The sequence below is a fragment of the Coenobita brevimanus genome, chromosome 26 (assembly GCF_032717465.1).
Source record: "Coenobita brevimanus isolate Jiangsu-jjx chromosome 26, ASM3271746v2, whole genome shotgun sequence".
Classification (NCBI taxonomy): domain Eukaryota; kingdom Metazoa; phylum Arthropoda; class Malacostraca; order Decapoda; family Coenobitidae; genus Coenobita; species Coenobita brevimanus.
This window is the reverse complement of record NC_136979.1, coordinates 43,584,943-43,612,623: the sequence shown is the minus strand read 5'-3', so window position 1 is coordinate 43,612,623 and position 27,681 is coordinate 43,584,943. Positions and strand designations below refer to the sequence as shown.

The 27,681-nt window shown below is 42.3% G+C and overlaps 1 protein-coding gene across 1 annotated transcript in view; it reads left to right on the top strand.

Annotated features, from left to right (window-relative positions):
* The window catches only part of LOC145394201 (zinc finger CCHC domain-containing protein 8 homolog), a 52,574-nt gene extending 29,347 nt beyond the window's left edge, over positions 1 to 23,227 (top strand). The window contains exons 9-14 of the mRNA XM_080268187.1: positions 3,109 to 3,305; positions 4,071 to 4,276; positions 9,760 to 9,878; positions 12,079 to 12,253; positions 14,160 to 14,326; positions 21,724 to 23,227. Of these exons, the coding sequence (XP_080124313.1) occupies positions 3,109 to 3,305; positions 4,071 to 4,276; positions 9,760 to 9,878; positions 12,079 to 12,253; positions 14,160 to 14,326; positions 21,724 to 22,116 (1,257 nt within the window). The 3' untranslated portion in view covers positions 22,117 to 23,227. The remainder of the gene's footprint in view (positions 1 to 3,108; positions 3,306 to 4,070; positions 4,277 to 9,759; positions 9,879 to 12,078; positions 12,254 to 14,159; positions 14,327 to 21,723) is intronic.
* Positions 23,228 to 27,681: the final 4,454 nt, after the last annotated feature.

Here is a 27,681-nt window from a genome sequence, read left to right as displayed (position 1 = left end):
GGCACTATCAGTGAAGGAGTGTTCTTGAGAGAAGAGGGTAGAGACAGCTGTATGCCTTGTTCCCAGCAACCTTGCTATACAGTATTGAACTTCAGTTGTAAAACATTTTAATTTGCCTTTTGTTTAGTGTGTATATACAAGTGCTGCACGTATTTTTTGTTATATTATTCTGGAGGCATTCAGAGGTTAGTGAGAGTGCATAATTAGTGATGGCAATAAAGTAGTGTTTAAGAGCATGTTTGCCGAGCAGAAAAAACTTGTGTCGTGTTTCATCTGGTTTGTTTAAGGGTATTTTTTTCAGATCAGGAAGTGAATGTGTTGTCTGTAGGTAATGAGACATTAGGAGCAAGTTACCGTAGTCTCACATCATACTGGGTCGAGATCAGATGTGGAAAAAAACATAACACTGGAGGTGTGGAGTATGAATCTGACTAGTATGGGGTACTTTTAGGGTAAATAAAATGCTGCAAACATTCTTTGTAATTGATTTTTGAAAATCCGCTTGTGTTGTCTGTGATTGTAATTTACAGTACATGCAGGCATTTGATATGGAGACAAAGTTTATTTCTACTTTTAATGGCCTATATATTTTCTTAAATGAATGAAAGAACGGGTTTAATGAGTTTTGTTGTTGTAACTTCATTTCAAGAAAAATAATACTTATCTTTATATACCGATACATATTTATTATACTTTAATGGAGATGAACATTACATCTCAAATTATTGTACAAAAGGAATCGGACCCGGTGTTGCCAATTTAGCGGTTTTCCCACTGAACCTAGAGGTTTTAAAACCAATCTAGCGGGAAGTTTTTTATATTATTACTCTAACAATATAACCAGATTTTGGCGCCTAGTGGTTTAATGGGTAATTATGGTGCTCCAGTCGGTTTGAGCCAGTGAAGGTTTATATCCAAGGGATGGATGGGGGCTTACTGTTCATGTAATGCCACTCAAGGATGAGTGAGGCTGGTCACTTTCATCTTAACTGTCAGGACCAGCTTGCCTAGCCCCGGGCTCCTTTGATCCTCATGGGGCAATGTAGGATTGGATGATGAGTGAATGAATGAACTCTATATATGGTGTTTGTTTATATCCTGTGTGGGGGATTTTTCAGATGATTTCTCCGTAATCTGATGGATTTTTACCACTTTTAAGACCAGTCTAGCAAATTAATAGAATTTCCACTTGGCAACACTGATCACATTTTATAAACATAGACAGCGTTAAGATGGCGTCATGGTATGAAGTAACTTTTCGTGAGGAAGGGGTTGTTTGTTTGTTTTCTTGTCTTATACCCTTCTTTTACATAAAGATAAAGAAACCAAAGACATATACAGTACTGAATAGAGATTCTGAAAGGTGGACTTTATATACGTAAACACTGTTAAGATGGTGTCATGGAACAAAGTAACTTTTTGTAAGGAAGGGGTTGTTTGTTTGTTTTCTTGTCTTGCACCCTTCTTTTGCATAAAAATAAAGAAACCAAAGACAGATATACAGTACTGAAAGGTGACTGTATTTGAGTGAAAACTACTCATATCAAGCAACCTTTCTGCAGTCTTGGTCGAGACATGCTTTTTTCCTCAGAACTGCCCTTCCAGAATTAGGGTGCATCTTACACTGGAGTGTCTTATATGCTGAAGATTTGGATAGTCCTGTGTTGCCCCATTAGGAGTGTAGGAGCCCAGGGCAAGTTTGGTCCTGACATTTAAGATAAGAGTGACTAACCTCAATCATCCCTGAGTGGCATTATGTGAGCAGTAAACCCCTGTCTTATATGCTGAAGATTTGGATAGTCCTGTGTTCCCCCATTAGGAGTGTAGGAGCCCAGGGCAAGGTTGGTCCTGACATTTAAGATAAGAGTGACTAACCTCAATCATCCCTGAGTGGCATTATGTGAGCAGTAAACCCCAACTGTCCCTTGGATATAAACCTGCACAGGCTCAATCTGATTGGAGCACCTTAATTATCCACTAAACCACCAGGCGCCTTACTTTGGTTATATGGTTACCACCCAGCATACTAAATGGTTTCCTGGTGTACCAGAAACTCATTTGGCTTGTCACTAAGTGTAGAGTCACCCATAGGCAGAAGGAAGAGGAAAGAATGAAGGAAAAATAAGACAGAAGAGGGAGTGTAGAGTCACGCATAAGCATAAGGAAGAGGAAAGAATGAAGGAAAAAGAGAAAAGAGGAAGAAAGAAAAGAAGGAAGAAAGAGAGGACAAGGCAGTCACCCAAGAGCAGCACTACATTGAGTGAGTGGATGGTGACTGCCCTCACCTACACATTATATATAATTTTGCCAATGTAAGTTTTGGAAAATTGAAAAATGAGCTTATTATTTAATGATAAAATGTAAATACACATTAGTTCTATTTACTGTGAAATAAAAGAGGTTCACGGTAGGGTAAATTACTGTACGATAAGAACTTACCATACTACATTACCTTTAACTTCATTGCATGTTCTTATCTGTAGGACTTCAAGGATGTGATGGCAGACAAAGATTTCATTTTTGCAATGTGTAGTTTCCACATCTCATTCTTCTAGGACTTTTGAAGTTGTGCCTTCCCAGTCCTTTTGTTTTCTTTTGATGCTGTTTGTATTCTTATCTCCAAGACTTTAAGGGTGTACTGACTGACAGGGAATTCATAGAAGCAGTATTTTTGTCATCGTCATCAATCATCAATCTTCTTCTTCTTGCTCTTCTTCTTCTTGTTCTTCTTCTTCTTGTTCTTGTTCTTCTTGTTCTTCTTCTTCTTGTTCTTCTTCTTGTTCTTGTTCTTGTTCTTCTTGTTCATGTTCTTCTTTTTCTTGTTCTTCTTGTTCTTGTTCTTCTTCTTCTTCATGTTCTTGTTCTTGTTGTTCTTCTTCTTGTTCTTCTTCTTCATCTACTTCTTCTTCTTGTTGTTGTTCTTCTTCTTGTTCTTGTTCTTCTTCTTCTTCTTCTTCTTCTTTCTTCTTCATGTGTGCAGTATTTTTTAATCATCTTCACCTTATTTCACTCCTTCCAGTGTGCTATATTCTATCTTCATCATCAATTTGTTTTGCTCTTTCATGTTTACAGTATATCATCATCATCATCATCTTTTCCTCTCCCCAGGACTTCAAGGGTGTACTGACAGACAAAGAATTCAGCATGATAACAGGCAAACCCATCCCAGTGAATGATGCCCGGCCCCGCAAGACCTGCTTCAACTGCCTGGGCGACCACAATGTAACTGACTGCCCCAGCCCACCTGACCTTGCCCGCATCGCCGCCAACCGCAAGAAGCACCTCAGTACCCGTACCAGCAATATGTTCGTTTAATTACATTTTGGGTTTATGGGATGGTTGGAGTTTATTGTTCAGACAATAGTTGTACAGTACACTAGGGCAAGGTGCTAGAGAGGGATGCCATCATGTAATGGCACTGATATCAATGAGCTATTCCGCTGCCTGGCTGTGTAAACATTCCTTAGCTTTTTCTGTCCCCCAAAAGGATGATGGTAGGCTGTAGGAGACAGATAACTTCAGCCTTTAGTCCATTGGGTTCACCTTTAGGTGAACCTGGGGCTACCTTTATTACTACTACTAGCTGCTACATCATAGGAGCAGCTGAGGTTCATTGCTCAAATAGTGCTTGTACAGTAGAACCCATTTTCTTGTTAGTTATGGAGGCTCTGTAGCACCTTTACCTTGCCATTATATTTTTGTAAATGGTACATTAATATATTCATGTATTTCACTCATGCAGTGTTTATCAGTGTAAAAAAGATATGGTTAATATGCAAGTGAAAAATAAGATGTACTCTCGAAAAGCAGCTTCCTCCCAGTTCCCCAAAAGGAGGATTTTGGACTGCAGGAAAAGGATAATTTGGCCTGCAGTCCACCACATTGATGTCTAGATGAGCTTGGGGTCACAGCAACAACAAGAAAGACAGTTGTAAGGAAGAGGTGCAAGAAACCCTCCTTCATTGACCAGAATATTATCCTAGAGAATCGGTCATGTTTCATGCCCAACACTGCTTATTCATTTATATTGTATCTTTATTAATTTTATTTATTTATTTATTTATCATAAGACGCTATCACGAGGATGTTGAGAACAAATACGGGCAGTACCAGCCAGGTCGTCTGAGTTCAGCACTGCGTCATGCCCTGGGTCTGCGTGGTAATGAAGTGCCACTTTTTATATACCGCATGCGAGTGCTTGGCTACCCCCCAGGCTGGCTGAGAGAAGCAGAGGTGCACCAGGCAGATGTCAAGATGTATGACAAGCATGGCAAAAGTGAGTACTGTATTATTGGGTCTTGAACGTCTTCCAGGTGGCATAGAAAGCTTCATAACACATTATACTGTAAGATGGGGCTATTCGATTCACCAGGGGCTATTAATATTAAACTCAATAAGGGGTAATGAGACTCAGGTTGTCCAGACAGTGTAAATAGGGGTATATTTGACTTTTTCATCATCATCATCATCATCATCATCATCCTTTCCTACTCTAGGGAAGGATGATGAGTAGCAACATCCAGACAGCCCAAGTTTGCCCAGTCAAATGGGCCACGCATCCATTCACTCATCATTCAAGCCCCCCGGAATCCTGGCTTTGTCTGATATGCCAAAAAACTTACACAACATTCTGTAGCGTCACATAAATGTATCCAATAGAGTCAGTCCAAACTCTGCCATGTTAAAAAGGTTTGCAAAATCCCTGATCATACACTTATCACAACGTTCATCCAACCAGCTTGATCTCTCGTCAGTCCTGTAGCCTCACCGACTTCCATATCTCTCTTCCTCACACACTCATCCACCATATCCCTCCACCTTCTCCTTGGCCTACCTCACCTCCTCCCTCCGTCATATTCACTCAGATATACCTTTTTCACCACACTGTTGTTATCCATTCTCTCCACTTGACCATACCATTTCGGTACACTTTCTTCGATTCTGGTGTCCACAGACTTCCTCACTCCATATCTTTCACGAATCACATTATTTTGTATCCTGTCCACTCTCTGTACTCCACATACATTCCTCAGCAGTCCCATCTCCACTGTTCTCACTCTTGACTTTTCATTTTCATGCCACACCATAGTCTCTCACACCCATACATTAAAGTTGGCACTAACACTCCTTCATGTAAGCCTCGTGCAGCTGCAACGCTCAAGCCTCTATTTCTTATCAAGGCTTTCATAGCACCAGCTACTTTCCTTCCTTGTGTCACCCTACTTTCCACTTCTTTGGCACATTTTCCTTTCTTTTTCTATCACTGTACCCAGGTATTTGAACTCTTACCAATTCAGTCTTTCTTCATTCACTGTAACATCACACTGGTATTCACTTTCTTTCTTGATTACCACCACATTACTCCTTTTTACATTTACTCTCAAGGGACGATGCTCACAGACATCAGCAAAACTCTGCACTAGTCTACCAAGCTCTTGTCCGGTATTTGCAAGTAGTTCTGCATCATCAGAATACAGCAAATTTGAGATATTCCATCTATCACCCATCATTACCAATGCCATGCCCCTCTCCATTACTTGTGTTTTTACTTCTTTCATCACCCCATCTATATATATATTGAACAATCATGGGGACACCACACAACCCTGTCGCACACCCACACTGATCGTGAACCATTCACTTAGATGCTCATTTACCCTAACGCATGCATCACTACCATCATAAAAATTGTTGGTTGCACCTTGCAGCTTACCATCTACACTGTACATGCACAAAACCTTCCACAGCCCTTCTCTATCTACTTTGTCTTATGCTTTTTCCAGATCCATAAACACCTTATAGTCCTTCTCACAAGCCTTCTCCACTATCTGTCTCACTGCGTATATTTGATCCAGACATCCTCTGCCACTCCTAAAGCCATCCTGTTCATCACTAACTAGGACTATTGATATCTCATGTACTTTATAATAATTCTTCCATATACCTTCCCTACCACACTCTTATCCCATGATAATTCTTGCGCCCACTTCGCTTACCTTTATTTTGGTAAAGGGTACAATCACAGCCTTTTTCTACACCTCAGGTACAGTTTCACTCATCCATCCCTTCTTACACATCAACAAGCACTTCATTCCGCTCTCTCCACTACACTTAATCATCTCTGCATACACCTCGTCAGCCCCAGCTACTTTTGCATTTTTCAGCCGCTTCGAAGTGCTCTTCACCTTTGTGAGTGTCACATTTCATGGCACTGCATTCCTTCTCTGCACAACCCCCAAACCAATCATGTTCACAGCAGATCTGCTCTCTCTATTCCCATTCATCAGGTTTTCATATATTCTTTCCATCTGGTCCTTACTTCATCCCCATGATTTAATAATCTACCACTTACATCCTTCACAGTTTCGCATATCTTTCCTTTGTCACTTTACGTTTCCGCACCACTTTCCAGAATAACTTTTTGTTTTCAGAGTAATTTGCATTCATTTTTCTTCCTGGATCATCATTTACTTCCTCCTTTTTTCTATCCACTAGTCTCTTTATGTGCTTATTGCTGTCAGTACATTCAGTTCTCATTTCAGTTGAACCCCTGTCCTGTAACCACTCTAGCCACTTCTTCTTTTCTTCCACTGCTCTCTCTTAACCTCTTCATCCCACCATGCCATACCTTTCTTCTTTGTTGTTACTCTTGCCACACCACACACCGCTTTAGCATTCCTAACTAAGCAATCCATATATGCATTAGGACGGGAAGAAGGAGTATTTGTATGGAGAGTGGGAAGGTTACAAGAGGATGAGAAAAAGGCAGAGTATAAGAGAGTAGTGGAGGAACGATTGGGCAAGTATGAACTGGAGCAGATGGGGGACGTGGAAGCTGCGTGCAGGATATTCACAGAAGAAATATGTGCAACATGTGATGTGGTGTGTGGGATGAAGAGAAGATGGAGGGGAGTGCAAGGAACAGTGTGGTGGATAGAAGAGGTGAGACAGGCTGTGGCACAAAAGAAGAAAGCATACAATGAATGGATGAGAAATAGGGGCGTGGAAGAAGTTGAGAGGCGGAAGAGAGAGTTATATGTAGAAAGAAAGAGAGAGAGTTGAAAAGATTAGTATGAGAGAGTAAGAAGAGAGTGGATGAGGAATTCGGAAGGAATTTGAGTGTAAAGTGGAGAGACTGAAAGAAATTGTTCTGGAAAGAGGTGAAGAGAGTAAGACAGGGTGGAAGTGAGGTTAGCAGGGGAGTGAAAGATAAAAATGGTAGATTACTAGTGGAGAAGGAAGAAAAAGTGAGCAGATGGAGAGAACACTTTAAGGAATCGTTGAACATACAGGATGGAAGTAATGCGAGTATAAGTGGCTGGGGAATGGCTGGTAGGAGGAGGGAGGTGAGAAGACAGGAAGAAATCAGTAGGATAGAAGTTGTGGAAGCAATGAAGAAAGTTAAATTGAGGAAAGCCCCAGGAATTGATGGAGTGTGTGGTGAAATGTTGAAGCATGGGGGAGAGATAGTAGTAAAATGGATGTGGAAGATGTGCAGATTAGCCTGGGAGGAAGGTAGAGTCCCGGAGGATTGGAAGTCAGGTATAATTATTCCCTTGTACAAAGGAAAAGGGGAAACAGAAGTGTGTGGTAATCATAAGGGCATTTGTCTTCTTAGTATAATAGGAAATGTGTATGGTAGGATGCTTATTGACAGAGTTTGAGAAAGAACAGAGGAATTAATTGGAGAAGAACAGGGAGGCTTTAGGAAGGGAAGAGGTTGTGTAGTTCAGATATTCATTCTTAGTTCTTTAGTGGAAAAGTTTCTAGAGAAGGGAAAGAAGTTGTATGCGGCTTTCATGGATTTGGAGAAAGCATATGACAGGGTGAATAGACAAGGATTGTGGAAAGTATTAAGAATATTTGGAGTAGATGGGAAGTTGTTGAATGCTGTGAAGAGTATATATGATGGTGCTAAGGTTGCAGTGCGTGTGGATGGTGAACTAAGTGAATTTTTTTCTTTGAAGGTTGGGTTGAAACAGGGATGTGTCATGTCTCCATGGTTGTTCAATCTGTACATGGATGAGGTAATAAAAGAGGTATAAGGTAGGGTAGTGGATGTTGGAGTGGCCTTGGTGAGAGAGGATAGTGTTTGGAAACTCCTGTACTGTTGTTTGCAGATGATACTGTGTTGTTGAGTGAAGACGAAGGGGAGCTGCAAGGCTTGGTGGATGAGTTTGGGAGAGTGTGTAAAAAACGGAATCTAAAGTTGAATGTAGGGAAGAGTAAAGTGATGATCTTTGAGAGGGGTGATGTCAGTGAATGTACAGTGAGGTTGGGTGGTGAGGAATTGGAAAATGTGAGTACGTTTAAGTACGTCGGTAGTGTGACGAGTAAGGATGAAGGTTTGGAGGGTGAAGTGCTTGAAAGGGTACAGCAGGGAAGAAAGGTTGCTGGTTCCTTGAAAGCAGTGATAAGAAACAGGGAAGTGAGCATGGAAGTGAAAAAGTTACTACATGACAGTATTGTGATACCAACTCTAACGTATGAAAGTGAAGCTTGGACATTGTTGGAAGGACACAAGTCAAGAGTGAGAGCATTGGAAATGAGTTATTTAAGAGGAGCCTGTGGAGTCACATGGAGAGACAGGGTGACGAATGAGGATATAAAGGAGCGTTGTGGTGTGGATGTGGATGTGATAGGAAGCGTTATGAGGAACACACTGAGGTGGTTTGGCCATGTGGAGAGGATGGAGGGTGAAAGATTGACGAAGAGAGTGTATGTGAGTGAGGTGGAAAGGGGAAGAGGGAGGGGGAGGCCGAGGATGAGATGGAGGGATGGGGTGGAGATGTGTATGAGAGAGGGGGGTGTGAGTTGGGAGCAGGGCAGTGAAATGGCGGGAGACAGGGTGATGTGAAGGCGATTTGTTTGTGGCCACCCCAAACAGGATTGAGGCGTCTGGCAATAGATAGATAGATAATCAACGCCTGATCTGGGGCATGTGGACTCGGTGGGCTTTCCTTCAGTGAAACTTTTGAAGTTTTCATTCAAATTGATCTGACTTTTGATGCCTTCTAGCCCAGTATTGTTCTCTGGTTGTGTGCCTTCAGGAGACCCGCCTCTCCGCTCCCCCTGCTTCAGTTCGAATCGAACCACCAGAAGGAGTTCGGTTATATATATGCCAATTGGTCCTCCTTCAACCTGTGACTGCTGCAAGCATTCAGCCATGTAAACAACATATGGACTGAGATGCTTTCCACTGGCAGTGATAGAGAACATGAAGGATGTTGAACTCTTCGTCGAATTCATGATATGCTCCGCATGTTTTATATCAAACTGGAATATCTGCAGCTTTCCCTAGGATCATCAGTGATGTTGGTTTTGTCACAGTTAATGATGTTTGCAGGAGGTATTAAGGCTGCCTTCTAGCTTTTTAAAGTAGACCATTATGGCCTCTTCAGAAACAGCTGCTCGCTTCCTTGAAATATTTTGGCATATCCTGGAGGACAGCAGGACTTTGTCTGTTCAGGAGGCCATGTACCCAGTCTGTATCTGGAAGATTATCCTTGAAATCCATAATAGAGTGTCTACAACTGTCCAGATAGTATATACTTGATGAAGCTGCAGCATGTAAATTGCCCCAAAGTGCCAAGTCAAATTGCAGGCCAGGTCATATTGCCCCATTAGTCGAAACTCATATTTTATAAACAAAAGCAACTAACTTACTTTGGTAGGTGGATAAACATTAATGACTCTCTGCTTGTTATTATACAGTAAATGTGACAACTCTCATCAAAAGTACTTTCTACCTCCCCGCAGGCGTGACACACCCAGATGAAGAAGATGGTGAAATAGAACCCAGTACTGTGAAATATCGTCCAGAGAAACTGGTCAGCTACCCAGGCTTCAATGTTCCTCTATCACATGGCATCAGAGATGTACGTATTTATAAGGTGTCCTGTGAAATATGGGAGAAACTTCTGGAGCTTATTCCTTGGTCAATTTTGAGTACGAAATGCCATATCAACATGGGTCCAAGTCTCAGTCATTATAAGTTACTGATGACCCAGTGATTTAATTCAGCCAAGGATAGACTATTGAACTGTAGGGGTTAATTATAACATTAATAAACTCATCAAAATGAGGGGTCTTTACTATCCATCCAATCCAATCCTACGTTGCCCCATGAGGAGCGTACGAGCTTGGGGCTAGGCAGTTGGTCCTGACATTTAAGATGAGAGTGACCAACCTCACTCATCCCTGAGTGGCATTACATGAGCAATAAACCCCAACCATCCCTTGGATATAAACCTTCACTGACTCAATCCGATTGGAGCACAATAATTACCCACTGAACCACCAGGTGCCAAAATTTGGCTATATGGTTACCACCCAGCATAGTAAATGGTTTCCTGGTGTACAAGAAACCATTTGGCTTGTCACTCAGTGTAGAGTCACCCATAGGCAGAAGGAAGAGGAAAGAATGAAGAAGTGAAATACAGAAGAGGGAGTGTAAAGTCACCCGTAGGCAGGAGGACGAGGAAAGAATGAAGGAAAGAAAGATAGAAGAAGATGGAAGGAAAGAAGGATGGAGGAGAGGACAGGGCAGACACACGAGAGCAGCACTACACTGAGTGAGTGGATAAACTGAATAAAATTGACTGGTAGCGGCAAGAGTACAGCATGTTCTCATAGTAACTTGCTTTTCTTATGTATTTGTTGTTAGATCTGTATGAAGTTAGATAAAAAAAATTCCTTTTCAGGTTCCGTTGTCATTGGTAAACATAATTTGATGGTTTCATGCACTTTAAAATACAGTCGACAGTAGAAATTCATTTTAAGTTCTGTGTATGACATGAACCTTTGATATGGCAACACTGTATAACAAATAATTGACAAATTTGCTTTAATTAACCATATACTCTTTAATTGTTGCATATAGACTAGCTCAGAATAAATTTATTTGATAATAAAGTCTGATAGTCTCACATCATACATGGAATCTTGAAGTGACTTCCTGCTCTTGACAATACCAGTTGTATGGAAAAGTGGAAGTATATTGGTATGCATTTCTGTCCTATAATGAGGACTGCTAGTGCAATAATAAATATGTCATTAGGATTCAAGGGGTTATGCTACAAAAAAATTTAATGTGTACAGCCTTGGGAGTGACAGCAGTACAATCTGCCACTTTAGCCTTATTACCCTACTGAAATCCGAGGTCTTCATCTGCCACTGTAATTGTTTCATTTTTGAAGGCTCCAATATGCTTGCATGCATTGGCCTTGGTCACCTAATGGCGGCTCTTTATGCTGCTTAATCTCTGGCGCCCTCTCCATTCAGTCCCTTAATCCTGAGGTCACACTTAACGGCCTTGTCCCAGGTCTTTTGTGGTCTACCCCTTGCAGCCCCACCCTTAATATTAATGCTTCTCACTTTCTGCACCCAATTATCATCGTCCATCCTCTCCACATGCCCAAACCACCTTAGCCTACCTCTCCTCATCACAACACCAATACACTCCAGTCCCATCCTACCTCTCAACTCTTTTATCGTAAACCCAGCCCCCCCAGGTCTTACACTCAGGGACACACTGCACATCTACCTAATCATTGTCATTTCTGTACGTTTGAGCCTGCGAATATCCTCTTCCTTTACTGCCCAGGTCTCACTACCATACAGCATTACACTTCTAACACATGCTTCATACAAAGATCCCATAGCATGTAGGGAGAGTCCTCTCATTGTCAGGAGAGGCAAGAGCTCCCTGAACTTCTTCCAACCACACCTCACCCTAGCCACAGAGCTAGCTCCAGTCCCATTTCCAGCACATAACATGTCTCCCAAATAACAAAAGTCTTCCACACCCTCAAGAGACTCACCAGCAAGTTCAATCCTTTCATGCATGATAATCTCCATATGTTTGTTTTCACCTGATGGAACTGTGCCATTCTCACAAGTCATGGTTACATGAAATTCAGTGAGCCTCTGTTGTGTTGTACTATAAGAATGAGTGTCCTTGGTTAGTAGTCAAATCAACCCTCCAGTCTGGCTACACCTGGCCATCGACCGAGCTGAAAGAGCTTAGGGATATTTTGTCAGACTGTAGTAAATGCATACTGTATTTTGCACCACCAGGATTGTCGACTGTATGACCTGCCCCCGATGCAACATCACCATCAGCGGTCAGAGTTTGAACGCTACATGAACATGAACCGGGCTCAGGCGTATCGCAAGAGGAAGCTGCGTGATGACACAGAAAAGACCAGCAATCCAATATTTTCTCCTGTTCGTCTAGATATGGATGTAGATAGTAAGTGCATCAAGCATTACAATGTATGTTTATGGCATTAACTTTCTCAGGCTCCTAGCATCATTCAGCTGAGTAAAATTGCATGTCCTGTAATGTTGCTGTACAGTATGCTGAATGATATTAACACTCATGTTACAAGCACTTGCCATCAGCTGATTAAAATGGTCCAGTGTTAGTCAGAACACAATACCAGTACTGGAGTTGTTTGGATCATTAGAGGATTTATGATGATGATATTAACATTATTAGGCTCCCAGGACTCTCTTGTGGCTGAATATAATCATGTACTGTTACCCTGAATAGAATCGTATTGTTTACATCATCAAGTTGTTTTATAAAAGCTCTTGCATGCTTGCATGCATCAGCTTTAGTCGCCCGATGGCAGCTTTTCATGCTGCTCAGTTTCAGGCAGCTCCCTATTTCATGCCCTAATCCCTGAGGTCACACTCTGTCACCCCTTCCCTTCTAGATCTTTTTCGGTCTGCATCTTGCAACTCAATCCTCGATGTTCACACTTCTTATCTTCCGCACCCAGTTGTCATCCTTCATTTCACAACATGCTCAAACCATCTCAGTCAGCCCCTCCTCATCACAATACAGTAATATATTCTAGTTCCATCCTTCCTCTCAACTCTTCAATCATAATCCTAGCCCACCTAGATCTCGCATTCAGAGACGCACTACACATCCATCTAATCATTGTCATTTCTTTACCATCTCAGTCTACCCCTCCTCATCACAACACCAATACATTCCAGTTCCATCCTTCCTCTCAACTCTTGAGTCATAATCCTGGCCCCCTCAGGTCTCTCATTCAAAGGCTCACTACACATCCATCTAATCATTGGCATTTTTTTACAGTTGAGCCTATGAAAATCCCCTTCCCTTACTGCCCAGGTCTCGCTACCATACAGCATTACACTCTTAATGTACGGTAATGCATACAAAGATACCTAAGCATGGAAGGAGAGCCCTGTCAATGTCAGGAGAGGCAACAGCTTCTTGAAATTCAACTCTCTGAACATCCTCAAACTACTCCTTACCCTAGTCAGAGATCTAGCTCAAGCCCCAACTCCAGCACATAACATGTCCCCCTGATAACAAAACACTTCCATACACTTAAGAGATTCTCCAAGGAAGATCAATCAATTCACGCTTGACAATCTCTGCATGCCCTCTCTGACACCCCTCACACACGAAATCAGCATTATTTTGCTGTCTGCCACTAACATCACTACAGTAAATAGAAAGTAACTGGACATTGATGCAGGGTGAAGAAATGTTGTTGTCTCCAGGTGTTGAACATATTTGTATCTAAAATCATGTGATGATAATGGTGTTGTCCCCTTTGTTGTACCATACTACATTGTACATACTACATTGTACTGGTGCTAGAGAGGGACACCATGTGGTACTGATACAACCAGGTGGAACTGCTGCCCTGTTCGTACAGATTTCCCATGGCTTCCCCTCCACCTCCCAAAAGTAGGATGGTGGATGGCAGAGGGGCAGTTTGACCTACAGTCCACCAGGTTCACATCTTGGTGAGCCTGGGGCAACAACAATAATAGTACCAGTTGCTGTACTGTATTAGAATTGTACATGTACAGTACATTTCACTTGGAATGTTGTATAAACTTTTGTATACTCTTTTCACCTTAACTTGCCATCTCTCCTTCTTGGATGCTGAGTTATTGTGATAATATTAACCCAGAATTATGATACCATTCATGAAGATGTGCTATGGAATGGATGCAGAACTATAGTATTGTCTATTTTGCCTTTGAGATTTGTAATATAAGCTGTGAAAGAATAAAAATCTGGGCCGAAGCAAAGTGAAAAGAGTATAGAAATTTCCGCGTTATTAAATGATGGACTATTACCATATGTTTTTTCTTTGCCACAGATGAGGAGGTGAGACCCACACCCATAGAGTTTAATCCTCCCCTTCCTGATGAGCCCCTACCCCCAGCACCCCCAGAGGATGTCCCGCCACCACCTCCTCCACCACCACTACCACCTTCACCACCACCACCACCACCACCACCATCACCACCACCACCATGTAAAAGGGTAAGTATTTAGCCTTTACAGTTTTGTTAACATGTATTTTTTCTATATCCATGGGGTTCAGCTCAGCTCATGAGAGACTTCTGAACAAGGGGGGTTAGATATAGCCTTCATAACACCTTTGCTAATAGAAGGCCTTCCTAAATTGAATAATATAATCTCACGGTAATAAGAATGAACTACAAAAAGACCTCATCAGGTTGAAGGTGTTAACCCAGTGAATCATGGTAATCTAGTCTGTACTGAGCTGAATAAAATAATATGCAGATAGTAAGACCATAATAAAAGATTCATCATCTGCCTGAAGGAGTTAAGTTTAGAAAGTGCAGATGGTGGAGCTAGAATTCCTAGTTTCAATGATGCGTAACTGATGGTGTGGTCTGTTTCACTGGGCATCAATTGATATATCAGATGATACTGTACCAGGATTTCTCCTTAAGGAATCCCATATATAGGTTGGCTATGGTACAGCTGATGTTTTCTAAGGACTGGAAGCTAAACCAAGTGCCAAAACCTGGTAATTCCTTTCCAGCAGTTACTAGAAAGTGTTGGGAAAAAATAAATACTGGATGGAATAAGATATGCAATGATGTGAGCTGCAGCTTGGCCTTTGACTGTGTACTTGTGGGTGATTGCATCCTGCTTGTGGTGATGGTAGTGTGATTAGCCAAGCTTGTAGCCACGTTTCACTTTTACGATAGTACCTCCTAGAGTTGATGGTAACCCCTCATGTATGACATACTCATAATTCTGTCATTTTTATGCTCCTTCATTGTGCCTAGATCCTACTGCACCTTGTCCCCTTAGATAGTTGGAAGTAAGGGGTATGATGATGATGATGATGATGATGATGATCCATCCATCCATCCATCCATCATCCAATCCTACATTGCCCCATGAGGAACGTAGGAGCCCAGGGCTAGGCAGTTGGTCTTGACATTTAAGATGAGAGTGAATGATGATGATGATTGTGATGATAATACTATCTGTTCATCTATCTATAGCCCGACGCCCTAATCCCGCAAAGGGTGGCCGCAGACAAAATGCCTCCAAGTCACTCTGTCACCCACCATTTGACTACCCTCCCCCCAACTCACCCCCCCCTCCCTCTTATACCTCTCAGCTCCACCTCTCCACCTCATCCTCAGTCTACCCCTCCCTCTCCCTCCCTCCACCTCACCTACATACACCCTTTTAGTCGTTCATTCTCCATTCTCTCCACATGTCCAAACCACTTCAGTGTATTTCTCCTAATCTTCTCAATCACATCCACATCCACCCCACAACGTTCCTTCACCTCTTCATTCGTCAACCCGTCCCTCCTTGTCACTCCACATGCTCCTCTCAAGTAACTCATTTCCATTGCTCTCACTCGTGACTTTTTCCCCTCTTGCAAGCTCCATGCCTTGCTTCTATACGTCAGGGTAGGGATCACAATATTATCATGCAGTGACTTCTTAACTTCCATACTCACCTCTCTATTTCTTATCACTGCTTTCAGTGAACCAACAACCTTCCTTCCCTGCTGTATCTTTTCACGCACTTCATCCCCCAAAGTTCCATCCTTACTCATCACACTACCCAAGTACTTGAATGCACTCACATTCTCCATATCCTCACCATCCAACCTCACTGTACAGTACATTCTGTGACTTCATTCCTCTCAAACATCATAACTTTACTTTTGTTTACATTAACTTTCAGCCTCCTTCTCCTACACATTGTCCCAAATTCATTCACCAAACCTTGCAACTCCGATTCATCTTCACTCAACAATACTGTATCATCAACAAACAGCAACACTGGAATCTTCCAAATCTCACCCTCATTCATTAGAGCCACCTCCACATCCACTGCCCTACCGTGCACCTCCTTTACAACCCCATCCATGTATATATTACACAGCCATGGAGACATCACACACCCCTGTTTCAGTCCCACATTGAGATCAAAGAACTCACTCACCTCACCATCCACTCGCACCATAGCCCAAGCTCCTTCATACATACTCTTCACAGCACTCAACAATTTCCCCTCCACTCCATATATTCTTAATGTCTTCCACATACCTTGCCCTTGCCCGTCTATTCTGTCATAAGCTTTCTCCAAGTCCATGAAGACAGCATACACTTTCTTTCCCTTCCCTAGATGCTTCTCCACTAAGTATCTTAGAACAAATATCTGATCTACACACCCATTTCCCTTCCTAAATCCCCCTTGTTCTTCTCCAGCTAGCTCCTCTGTCATATGCCTAACCCTGTCAATGAGTATTCTGCCATATATTTTACCAGTCACACTAAGAAGGCAAATACCCGTATGGTTACCACATACTTCTCTCTCCCTTTTTCCTTTGTATAAAGGAACAGTTATACCTGATTTCCAGTCCTCTGGAACCCTTCCCTCTTCCCAAGCCAATCTACACAACTTCCATATCCACTCCACAACAATCTCACCCCCATACCTCAGCATTTCACCACACACTCCATCAATTCCTGGGGCCTTTCCCAACTTGATCTTCATTGCTTCCACTACTGCCGCCCTACTGATTTCTTCCGCCCTCCTCTCATCTTTTCTTTTCCCAGCCATTCCCCAACCACTTATACTTGCACTGCTGTCACTCTCTACATTCAGCAAATCCTCAAAGTGCTCCATTCATGTCCTCAATTTCTCTCTCTTCTCCACAAACAGTCTATTATTCCTATCTTTCACTCCCCTACTATTTCCCCTTTCACACTGCCTTACTTTCTTTACCTCCTTCCAAAACAATTTCTTACTCTCCCTCCATTTCACACTCAGATTCCTCCCAAACTCTTCACCCACTTTCTTCTTACTTTCCTTCACCAGTCTCTTCACCTCCCTTCTTCTGCTCACATATACCTCTTTCTTCTCTCTCTCATCTTCTCCCCTACCTCTACTCACTAAACATTCCCTATATGCCTTCTTCTTTTGTTCCACAGTTCGTTTCACCTCATCATTCCACCATGCTCTCCCTTGCACACCCTTGCATCTCCTCCTCACTCCACAAACCATCTCACATGCTGCGCCTGTCTCTTCCGTAAATATCTTACATATGTCTTCCACCCCTTCCATCTGCTCTAGCTCATACCTTCCCAATCTTTGTTCCACTATGCTCTTATACTCTGCCATTTTCTCACTAACTTGCAAATTCTCCACTCTTCTCACAGGAGCTGTTTCCCCCTGTCTTCCCCTTCGTCTCCTCAACCATTTTCTTTGCAGCTTTACCTTGGCCATCACTAAGTGATGGTCCAAGACTCCATTCCCCCACCCTCTCCACACTTTTGCATCCAACACTTGTCTTCTCATTTGCTCGTCCACACATACGTAGTCTATTATTGCTTTTCGTTCAACAAGTTCACCATCCATCCTCCTCATTACTCTCCATGTTTACCGGTGGATCATCTTATGCTGAAAGTAGGTGTTGGTTATTGCCAACCCCTTACCAGCACAGATGTCCACCAAAGCACTACCATTCCCATCTACTTCAGCTGGCACACCTCACTGACCAACCACTCCATCCACTCGTACATTCCCAACTTTGCCATTCATGTCTCCAATCAAAAGCACTCTCTCGCTCCTCTCAACTTTGTCCATACATGCATCTACTCTCGCCCAAAACTCATCTTTCACTCTTGCCACTCGGTCCTGTCGGAGCATACACACACAATCACCCACGCTTGTATACCTGCTTTCATCCTCACCAATACAATCCTTGCACCCACTGTTCCATACTCTCTTATATTCTCCTTCCACTTCTTGCTTATCATCAGACATACTCCCTCTCTTGCCCTCTCATTCTCCTTAACTCCCGCACATACAGTATACCTAAACCATATTCCCATTCTCTCATCCTTTCACCTTACCATTTAGTTTCAGTCAGTCCACATATATCCACTCTTGCATCCTCAAGCACCTGAACAATCTCTCTCTCTTTCACTTCATCATTCACTCCTCTCACATTCCATGTTCCCACCCTCAGAATGTCCTTTGTCCGTTCCTTAGTTGTCAACGTATGGTCTGTCCTGGTCCAAGGCGCTTTATTCACTTGTTTAGTTAGTTCTTTTTACGGGGTGGGGCACTAACCCACCACCAACCCTTTTAGTCGCCTCGTACAACAAGCAGGGATACTGGGGGAGTATTCTTGAAACCCCCCTACCCCCAGGGGTACTGAAGTTGTTATATAAAGGTTAATCCGAAATTATACATTAAATGTGCCAGAGCTCTTACCTTATAAAATGGTAAGGTCACTTGACTGTTTTCATTCTAATTAGAGACCATTGACCATGCATGCACTTTTAGGTCTTTTGACTTGAAGACAGCTGTCAATATAAGTTCCTTCATGCTGTGGCACCAGTATAACCTGGCAATGGAGCTACCCTGTTTATTATAATAAACATCTGTCAGCTTCCTCCCAGTCCTTCAAATGGAGGATTGTGAACAGCTTGAAAAAGGCAGTTTCATCCTGCAGTCCACCAAGTTTGTGTTCAAATGGGCCTGGGGTCACAACAGGTGTGACTGTGGTCATGTCATACTAAATTGAAAACAAACATAAAATCAGCTGTTATAAATTTATAGCAAAGTGAGTGCAAGAATTATCATGGCATAAGTTTATTGAGTGTAGTAGGGAAGGTATATGGAAGAATTATTATAGAGAAAGTAGGAGAGATCTCAGAATTCCTAGTGGGTGATGACCAGGGTGGCTTTAGGAGTGGCAGAGGATGTGTGGATCAAATATTTGCAATGAGACAGATAACAGAGAAGGCTTGTGAGAAGGACCATAAGATGTTAATGGCATTCATTGATATAGAAAATACATACGACAAAGTGGACAGTAAAGGATTGTGGAAAGTTTTGCGCATGTACGGTGTAAATGGAAAGCTGCTAGGTGCCATCAAGAGTTTTTATGATGGTAGTGAAGCATGTGTAAAGGTTAATGGGCATCTAAGTGAATGGTTCATGATCGGTGTGGGCATGCAACAAGGTTGTGTGATGTCCCCATGGTTGTTCAGTATATATACAGTGGGCTGTGGTCCTGGTCCTCGTGCAGTGTGAAATTGCTCACTGAGAATACATAATGTTATGGGAAAAATAACATGGGTGGTAGCCCCTCATACCTTGACATTTTTTTACCCTTAGAGACATAATAAAAGGCTGATTTTTCAGACATTGTACTACAGATATAGCTACAGTAACAAGAATATGGGCAGTCACCATAACAACAGTAGACAACAGACCAGATGGACTTAAATAACAGGGGTTCTGAGGCACGGCGACACAATTAGAGTGCCCCTGCTGCTACCCTGTCCGCACCACGCTTGTTTAATGGTTGCCAGTGTTGTATTATTCCAGGCTTTGACGAAGAAATTTACGGCCTGTCGAATGTTACATTTCTTCCAGAATGTAGCAGCAGTCATTATGGTGGGGGTTGCAGGTATGCCAGGTGAAGCAGGTGAGTCAGATGGGGCTGTGGAGGTGGAGGCGGCTGGTAAGTCAGGTGGGGCAGTGGAGGAGGAGGGGAGAGCGGCGGGTGAGTCAGGGGAGGTAGTGAGGGGAGGATCCTCCCTCTCCTTGCCACTGCTCACATTTTCGGCAATTTTCTTCATCCCTTCTTGCTTGTCTGTTTCATTCCTCATCTTGTTATGGATGTATTGGCAGTATAACAACTTGGTATTCGCGAAATAACCGTCATTATTATAGAAACTGAATATCTGTTCTAACTTACTGTTATTGCCAATAACATTATTGTTGAAGTTGTTATTGGCAAGATCATACTGTAGACTCCTCTTGAGCACCTCCACAAGCCTCTAGGTCACTATTGGCACATTGTGTGGGGGTGGGAGTCATGTGCTCATGGAAAATGGCTTTTTTGAGCCACTCCTTGCCTCTACCTTGCGTTTTGTGAGGTAAACTCACACAGTCAAGCTTTTTGGATATTATTTTCTGTCACTCGTGCACAATGCGATTCACACACTCTGAGCTCACGCATTAGGCAAGCCCACTGTATATCGATGGGGTGATGAGAGAAGTAAAAACACGAGTAATGGAGAGAGGGATGGCGTTGGTAATGAATGGTGATGGATGGAATATCTCAAATTTGTTGTATGCTGATGATGCAGTACTGCTTGCAAATACCAGACAAGAACTTCAGAGGCTAGTGCAGAGTTTTGCTGATGTCTTTGAGCGTCGTGCATTAAGAGTAAATGTAGAAAAAAGTAAAGTGTTGGTTATTGAGAGAGAAGGTGATTGCCAGTGCGATGTTTCAGTGAATGGAGAGAGACTGGAATTGATGAGAGAGTTCAAATACCTGGGTACAGTGATAGACAAGAGAGGAAAATGTGCAAAAGAAGTTGAAAGTAGAGTGACACATAGAAGAAAAGTAGCTGGTGCCATGAAGGCCTTGATAAGAAACAGGCTTGAGTGTTGCAGCTGCACAAAGCTTACCATGAAGGAGTGTTTGTGCCAGCTTTAGCATATGGATATGAGAGTATGGTGTGTCATGAAAATGAAAAGTCAAGAGTAAGAGCAGTGGAGATGGTATTGCATAGGAATGTAAGTGGAGTACAGAGGGTGGATAGGATACAATATACTGTAATGTGATTCGTGAAAGATGTGGAGTGAGGATGTCGGTGGACGTCAGAATTGAAGAGAGTGTACTGAGATGGTATGGTCGTTTGGAGAGAATGGATAACAACAGATTGGTGAAAAAGGTATATCTGAGTGAATTTGAAGGAGGGAGGAGGCGAGGTAGACCAAGGAGAAGATGGAGAGATAAGATGGATGAGTATGTGTGGAAGAGAGGTTTGGAAGTCGGTGAGGCTAGGGAACTGACAAGAGATCGAGCTGGCTGGATGAATGTTGTGAGGAGAAGTGCATGATCAGAGATTTGGCACCCGTTTTTAACGTGGCAGCGTCCTAATTGACTCTCGGATACGTTTATGATGTAAGCTACAAAACGTGGTGAATGTTTTGGGCGTATCCAATAGAGCCAGGATTCCAGTGGCTTGAATGATGAGTGAATGGAAGTGTGGCCTATTGGATTGGGCAGATTTAGGCTGTCTGGACATTGCTGCTCCTCACCCTGCCCTCGGATGGGAAAGGAGGTCCAGATTTTGATGATGATGATGAATATACTGCATAACATGGTTCTGGTATTATATGACTTTATTTTGTTGGCATATTATCCTAAATATATATGAAGCAAATGGAGCTACTTTGCCTATACAGTACTATGATAAAGACTTTATGTCAAACGTGTTATTCATAGCCTACCAGAATCTTTTACAAGTGTTTTCCTTTTAATGCAAACCTTGTGGTGTAATATATATTTGTTTTGCAATTTTATTGCAGTAAGAGTAATACAGTATCTTAATATTTTACCACAGAGCCACAGTCCTGAGGAGGGTGAAATCACTGATGAAGATTCTCAAAGCCAGGATGATATTGTAAATGAGACCTCCAACATTGGCACTGATAGTTCCAAGATATCCAGTGAAGAGAACACTCAGGATTCAGAGGACCTAACCCAGGAGGAGGAGAGTAATTTCAAGCAGCATCACAGATCACACTCAAAGGGGTTCAAATTAGGTGCACATATTCCAGAATCTTCTACTCCTTACACGACCTTGCCTGATTCAGAGAAGTGGACAGTGGATGTTTCAGATCATATTAATTTTGAAAATCTCCCAGATGCATTAGGCACGTGGGATAAGATGAAAGGACTGATGGACCGTGTGAAACGGGACATGGCTGTGCTCCATGCTGATGAAGATGAATGAGTTGGAGTTTTATAGGCACCAGGGATAATGTGAAAAGACTGATGGAGCATGTAAAGTGAGCCATTGGTGTGCTTCATGCTGACGGTGACTGAATTAGTGTTTAGGTTAATGAATCTACTAACGAAGTGAGTGAAACAGGACATGACTGTGCTTCATGCTGATGGCTGGAGTGTTCAACGCCTATGCTGGAGAGGAATGCCTTCATGTTGAGGGGCCAATATAACCAGGGGGCTTTGCTGCTTAGTTATGCAAACATCCTCCAGCTCCCTCCCTATCCCCGAAAGGAGAATGATGAACTGCAGAAGGGCAGCTTCATGCTGCAGTCCATTGGGCTCACATCCAGATTACTCTGGTGTCACAACACCAACAACAGTTTAACCAGCTGAATCTGCTTGAAGTCCATTGTACATTATTCTTGCTGCTGCTGGACAATTTTATTCAGCTTAGGAAAAGCCACTCATATTGAAGGGGTTCATTAAGCTTATTGTCCAGCCCTTCCAGTTCAAAGACACCGGCTTAAGCTTAATAATATTGTCAGGAAATGGCATGAGTAAAATGAAAAAGATATAATCAGAGTCACAGAAGAGGAAGAACTATCAACAGGAATGCATATTGTGGAACAGTTTTTTGGTGCGTGCAGGAAGGTCAAGGGTGGACCTTTGTGCTGTGTACTGATGTAATGCATTAGTCATTACTGTTATCCAGTTTTTTTATATACCTGGTGGTCTAATGAGTTAAAGCACTCCAACCAAATGTGGCCTATCAGGATCTCATTCTGAAAGTTTACAATAATTGATTACAGTAAAAGAGCTTGACAATATAACAACAAAGATCATTGCTGCATTCCAGTTGGTGGTTGGGATTTATCATGTATGTAATGCTACTAAGGGACAAGCAGCTGATCACTCTAGAAAATGTCTATATTGAATAACCTAATTCTGGTCCTTACACTTCTGATGAGGCTGTAGTGGGTTGGATGATGGAAGGATGGACAAGGTATTATGTTACTAATGCTGAGCCTGCTCTTGTTTTATGTTAGTAGGTTCATTGTCAATGTCTGAAATGTAAAGAGGTGAAGAAATGAAGAAGTAGCACCACATTCATTGAGTTACTTTAACTGTTCCTTATTTAAGTTCCCTTCACTCACAGAAGAAGCTACAGAAAATTACCCCAAAATCTTTGCACAATATCTCACTGCATTACCTTTTTTTTGTTTGTTTAATGCTTGTAAAAAATGGAACTGCTTCCATGGTGGAGTCATAATTGTCACCCTTTTTTACTCTTTTTACCTTAAATTTGCCTTGACTTTTGTCCTTTTGCAGTTTACCTGATGTAGCCCAATGGCAGTATACAGCATTTTCCAGAGCCCGTGCTTGTTACTAGCACCATATTCTTAGGTTACTCTGTTGTTACAACTCAGCATTCAAGATGGAAACATGGCAGTTTTAGGTAAAGATAAAAAGATTGTAGTAGGGAAATAACGACTGAATACAGACAAGTACAGTTGTTTTACTCAGTTATGTTGTCTATAAAACTATGGTTTTATGATGTTCTTTATTATATGGCACTTAAATGTATACGGTACCACAGCAGCAAAGTTATATACGCTAGAAAACAAAAATTAACTTCAAATATGATTGTTAAGAAGTAGTAATGGGAATAGTGCACAGATAAGAGATGAAAAAAGCACAGAAACAAGAGCATTCCACCAGCTACAAATACATGTTTGTGGCTAAGGTGTGGAATATAGTAAAGGATATAGGCGTCCAAATCTGCAAAGGGCAAAAGTATTAAGATAAGAGGTGAAAAAAGCACAGAAACAAGAGAACATTCAGGATGGGAAGAGATTTGGAGGCCTATACCCATCACTATATTCCATACTTTAGCCACAAACTCGTAGCCAGTGGAAGCAATGGATATAAATCTCCAAATCTCCTCCCATCCTGAATGCTCTCTTGTTTCCGTGCTTTTTTCACTTTTTATCTCAGCACTTTTGCCCTTTGCAGATATGGAGACCAATACCCATTATTACAATCCACACCTTTGCCACAAACATGTATTTTGTAGCTGGTGGAATGCTCTTGTTTCTGTGCTTTTTTTCATCACTTATCTGTGCACTTCTGCCGTTCCTACTTCTTAACAATCTTTTTAGAAGGGCATTTTTGTTTTCTGGTTTAAGATCTTTTTATGAAAGTATAATTATGCATAAAGCAAGAGTTCGATTTGGATTGTTATATGCATAGCATACCTAATTACTGTGCTAAAACGAGGGTGCCTGCCCATGAAAAGAAGTGTTTTGGTACATTCTTTAACTGTAGGCGAGCTGTAGCTAACGAGTATTATGCAAAATAATGTACTTAAGGGTGACCATGATGCGGTTTTCAGGCCGTAACTCGCGAACCGTAGCCTGAATGCTTTTCTAAACATGAAAAGACACATCTACACTGGAGACAAGCTGCGTTTTGGTGTGTAGTACGCTTGCGAATGCCCTTTTCTTTTGAAGTTATGACTGATGGAGAAGAAAGAAAGAACAAAATTTATAGTTTATGGTTCAATTTTGTGACTCCTACAAAGGTTAGCAAGGCTTTGCGAGTAGTTTTGCACTTGAATAGCAAAGGTGTTTTAGTTCATAAACTAAGAACTGGGTTTGCAATCGTGTTTGCGCAAATGCTTCTGTACCCTGTAGGACAAGATGCCATTTTGAACCTGCACCATTCCTACTTACAAAGTGCTACTGCACTCCATGAGAGAGCATCTGTATCATCATCATCATCACCATCATTATCATCATCATTCAGACCTTTTTTTTACACCCATGGATGGGATAAGCTTTAATACCATCTATCTATCTCTGTATTGCCAGATACTTCAGTCCCGTTAGGGGTGGCCACAAACAAATTGCCTCATGTTGCCCTGTCCCCTGCCATTTCGTTGCTCTCCTCCCAGCTCACACCCCCATCTCTCATATACCTCTCCACTCCATCTCTTTATCTCATCCTTGACCTCCCCCTTCCCTCTCCCCCCCTCCACCTCACTCACATACACTCTTCTCATCAGTCTCTCACTCTCCATCCTCTCCACATGGCCAAACCACCTCAGTGTTTCTCCCAGCACTTCCTATCACATCCACATCCACACCACAACACTCTTTCACTTCCTCCTTTGTTAGTCCGTCTCTCCATGTGACTCCACATGCTCTTCTCAAATAACTCATTTCCACTGCTTTCACTCTTGACTTCTGTCCCTTCAACAAGGTCCAAGCTTCACTTCCATATGTTAGAGTTGGTATCACAGTAGTCATGTAGTAACTTTTTCACTTCCATGCTCACTTCCCTGTTTCTTATCAGTGCTTTCAAGGAACTAGCAACCTTTCTTCCTTGCTGTACCCTTTCAAGCACTTCACTGTCTAAACTTCCATCCTTACTCATCACACTACCCAAGTGTTTAAATGCACTCACATTTTCCTTTGCCCCCTCATCCAGCCTCACTGTACATTCACTGACTTCACCTCTCTTGAAGACCATAACTTTACTCTTTCCTACATTCACCTTTAGATTCTGTTTCTTACACACTCAACCAAACTCATCCACCAAGCCTTGCAGCTTCCCTTCGTCTTCACTGCACAGTGTCATCTGCAAACAATAGTACTGGAAGTTTCCAAACACTGCCCTCTCTTACTATGTCCACTGCAACATCCACTGCCCTACCTTGTATCTCTTTTATAACCCCCATCCATATACAGATTGAAGAGCCATGGAGACATGACACATCCTTGTTTCAATCCAACTTTCAAATAGAAAAAATTCACTCAGTTCACTATCCCCACACACTGCAGCCTTAGCACCCTCATACATACTCTTCACGGCCTTCAACAACTTCTCATCTACTCCATATATTCTTAATACTTTCCACAATCTTTGTCTGTCCACCCTGTCATATGCTTTCTCCAAATCCATGAAGGCTGCATACAACTTCCTTCCCTTCTCTAGGGGGCACGGTGGCTCAGCGGTAGAGCATCGGGGTCATGATCGGGGGATTGCGAGTTCGAGCCTTGCCCGGGGCTGCCTTGCCGGGAGTCATAGCGTGCTCCTGTAACCTAGCGGGGCTATATGGCCATAGTTGCCTAGCTCTGGGATTAAATCCCTTTCCCTTCTCTAGAAACTTTTCCTCTAAAGATCTGAGAATGATTATCTGATCTACACAACCTCTTTCCTTCCTAAAACCTCCCTACTCTTCTCCAACTAATTCCTCTGTCATTTTCCTAACTCTGTCAATAAGTATCTTACCATATATTTTTCCTGTTACACTAAGAAGACAAATGCCCCTATGTTTACCACACACTTCTTTTTCCCCATTTTCTTTGTACAAGGGAATAATTATACCTGATTTCCAATCCTCTGAGACTCTGCCTTCCTCCCAGGCCAATCTGCACATCTTCCACATCCATTCTATTACTATCTCTCCCCCATACTTCAGCATTTCACCATACACTCCATCAATTCCTGGGGCTTTCCCCATTTCAACTTTCTTCATTGCATCCACAACTTCCATCCTACTGATTTCTTCCTCTTATCTCACATCCCTCCTTCTCCCAGCCATTCCTCAGCCACTTATACACGCATTACTTTCATTCCCTATGTTCAACAATTCCTTAAAGTGTTTTCTCCATCTACCCACTTTTTCTCCCATCTCCACTAGTAATCTACCATTTTTATCTTTCACTCCTCAACTAACTTCTTTTCACCTTTCTCTTCCTCTCTACATATAACTCTCTTCCATCTCTCAACTTCTTCCATGCCCCTGTTTCTCATCCACTCACTATATGCTTTCTTCTTTTGTGCCGCAGCCCCTCTCACCTCTTCATTCCACCATGCTGTTCCCTGCACCCCCTTTCATCTTCTCTTCACCCCACACACCACCTCACATGCTGCACGTATTTCTTCTGTAAATATCTTGCACACACCTTCCACATCCCCCATCTGCTCCAATCCATATTTACCCAGTGGCTCCTCTACTTGCTTCTTATATTCTGCCTTTTTTCCATCCTCTTGTAACCTTTCCACCCTCCTTGTATGAACTACTTCCTTCTGTCCTTCGCTTCTTCTATTTTTCCATTTCATTTGGACTTTGATTCTGTACTCCCCCACCCTCTATATACTCATGCATCCAATACACCTTCTCATCCTTTCATCCACACACACAATCAATCAACAATACCATACTGTTTTATTTTAGAACCAAGGCTGGGAAAGTGAAATACTGGAGGAGGATGCCTATTGCACTTGAATATTTTCTTCTCTAGAGATTTCTCGAATGCCTACAGGGAGAGCAAGGGTGAGTCTTAATACTATTTATGTAATGCATTAGCCCCCATTCCCCTGATACTTTTTTTTTTTTTTTTTTTTTAAGACTTAGTTCTCTTGTAAGTTCAAGCACTCCAAGCTGATGTAGCCCATAGGAGTCTGCCTCCAAGGTGTGGCTGGGGTTTAACTTCCTGATGCCCGTTCATGCCTGAGGACATGTGGTTGACAGGTGCCGGTTCATGTCCGAGGACATGTGGTCGAC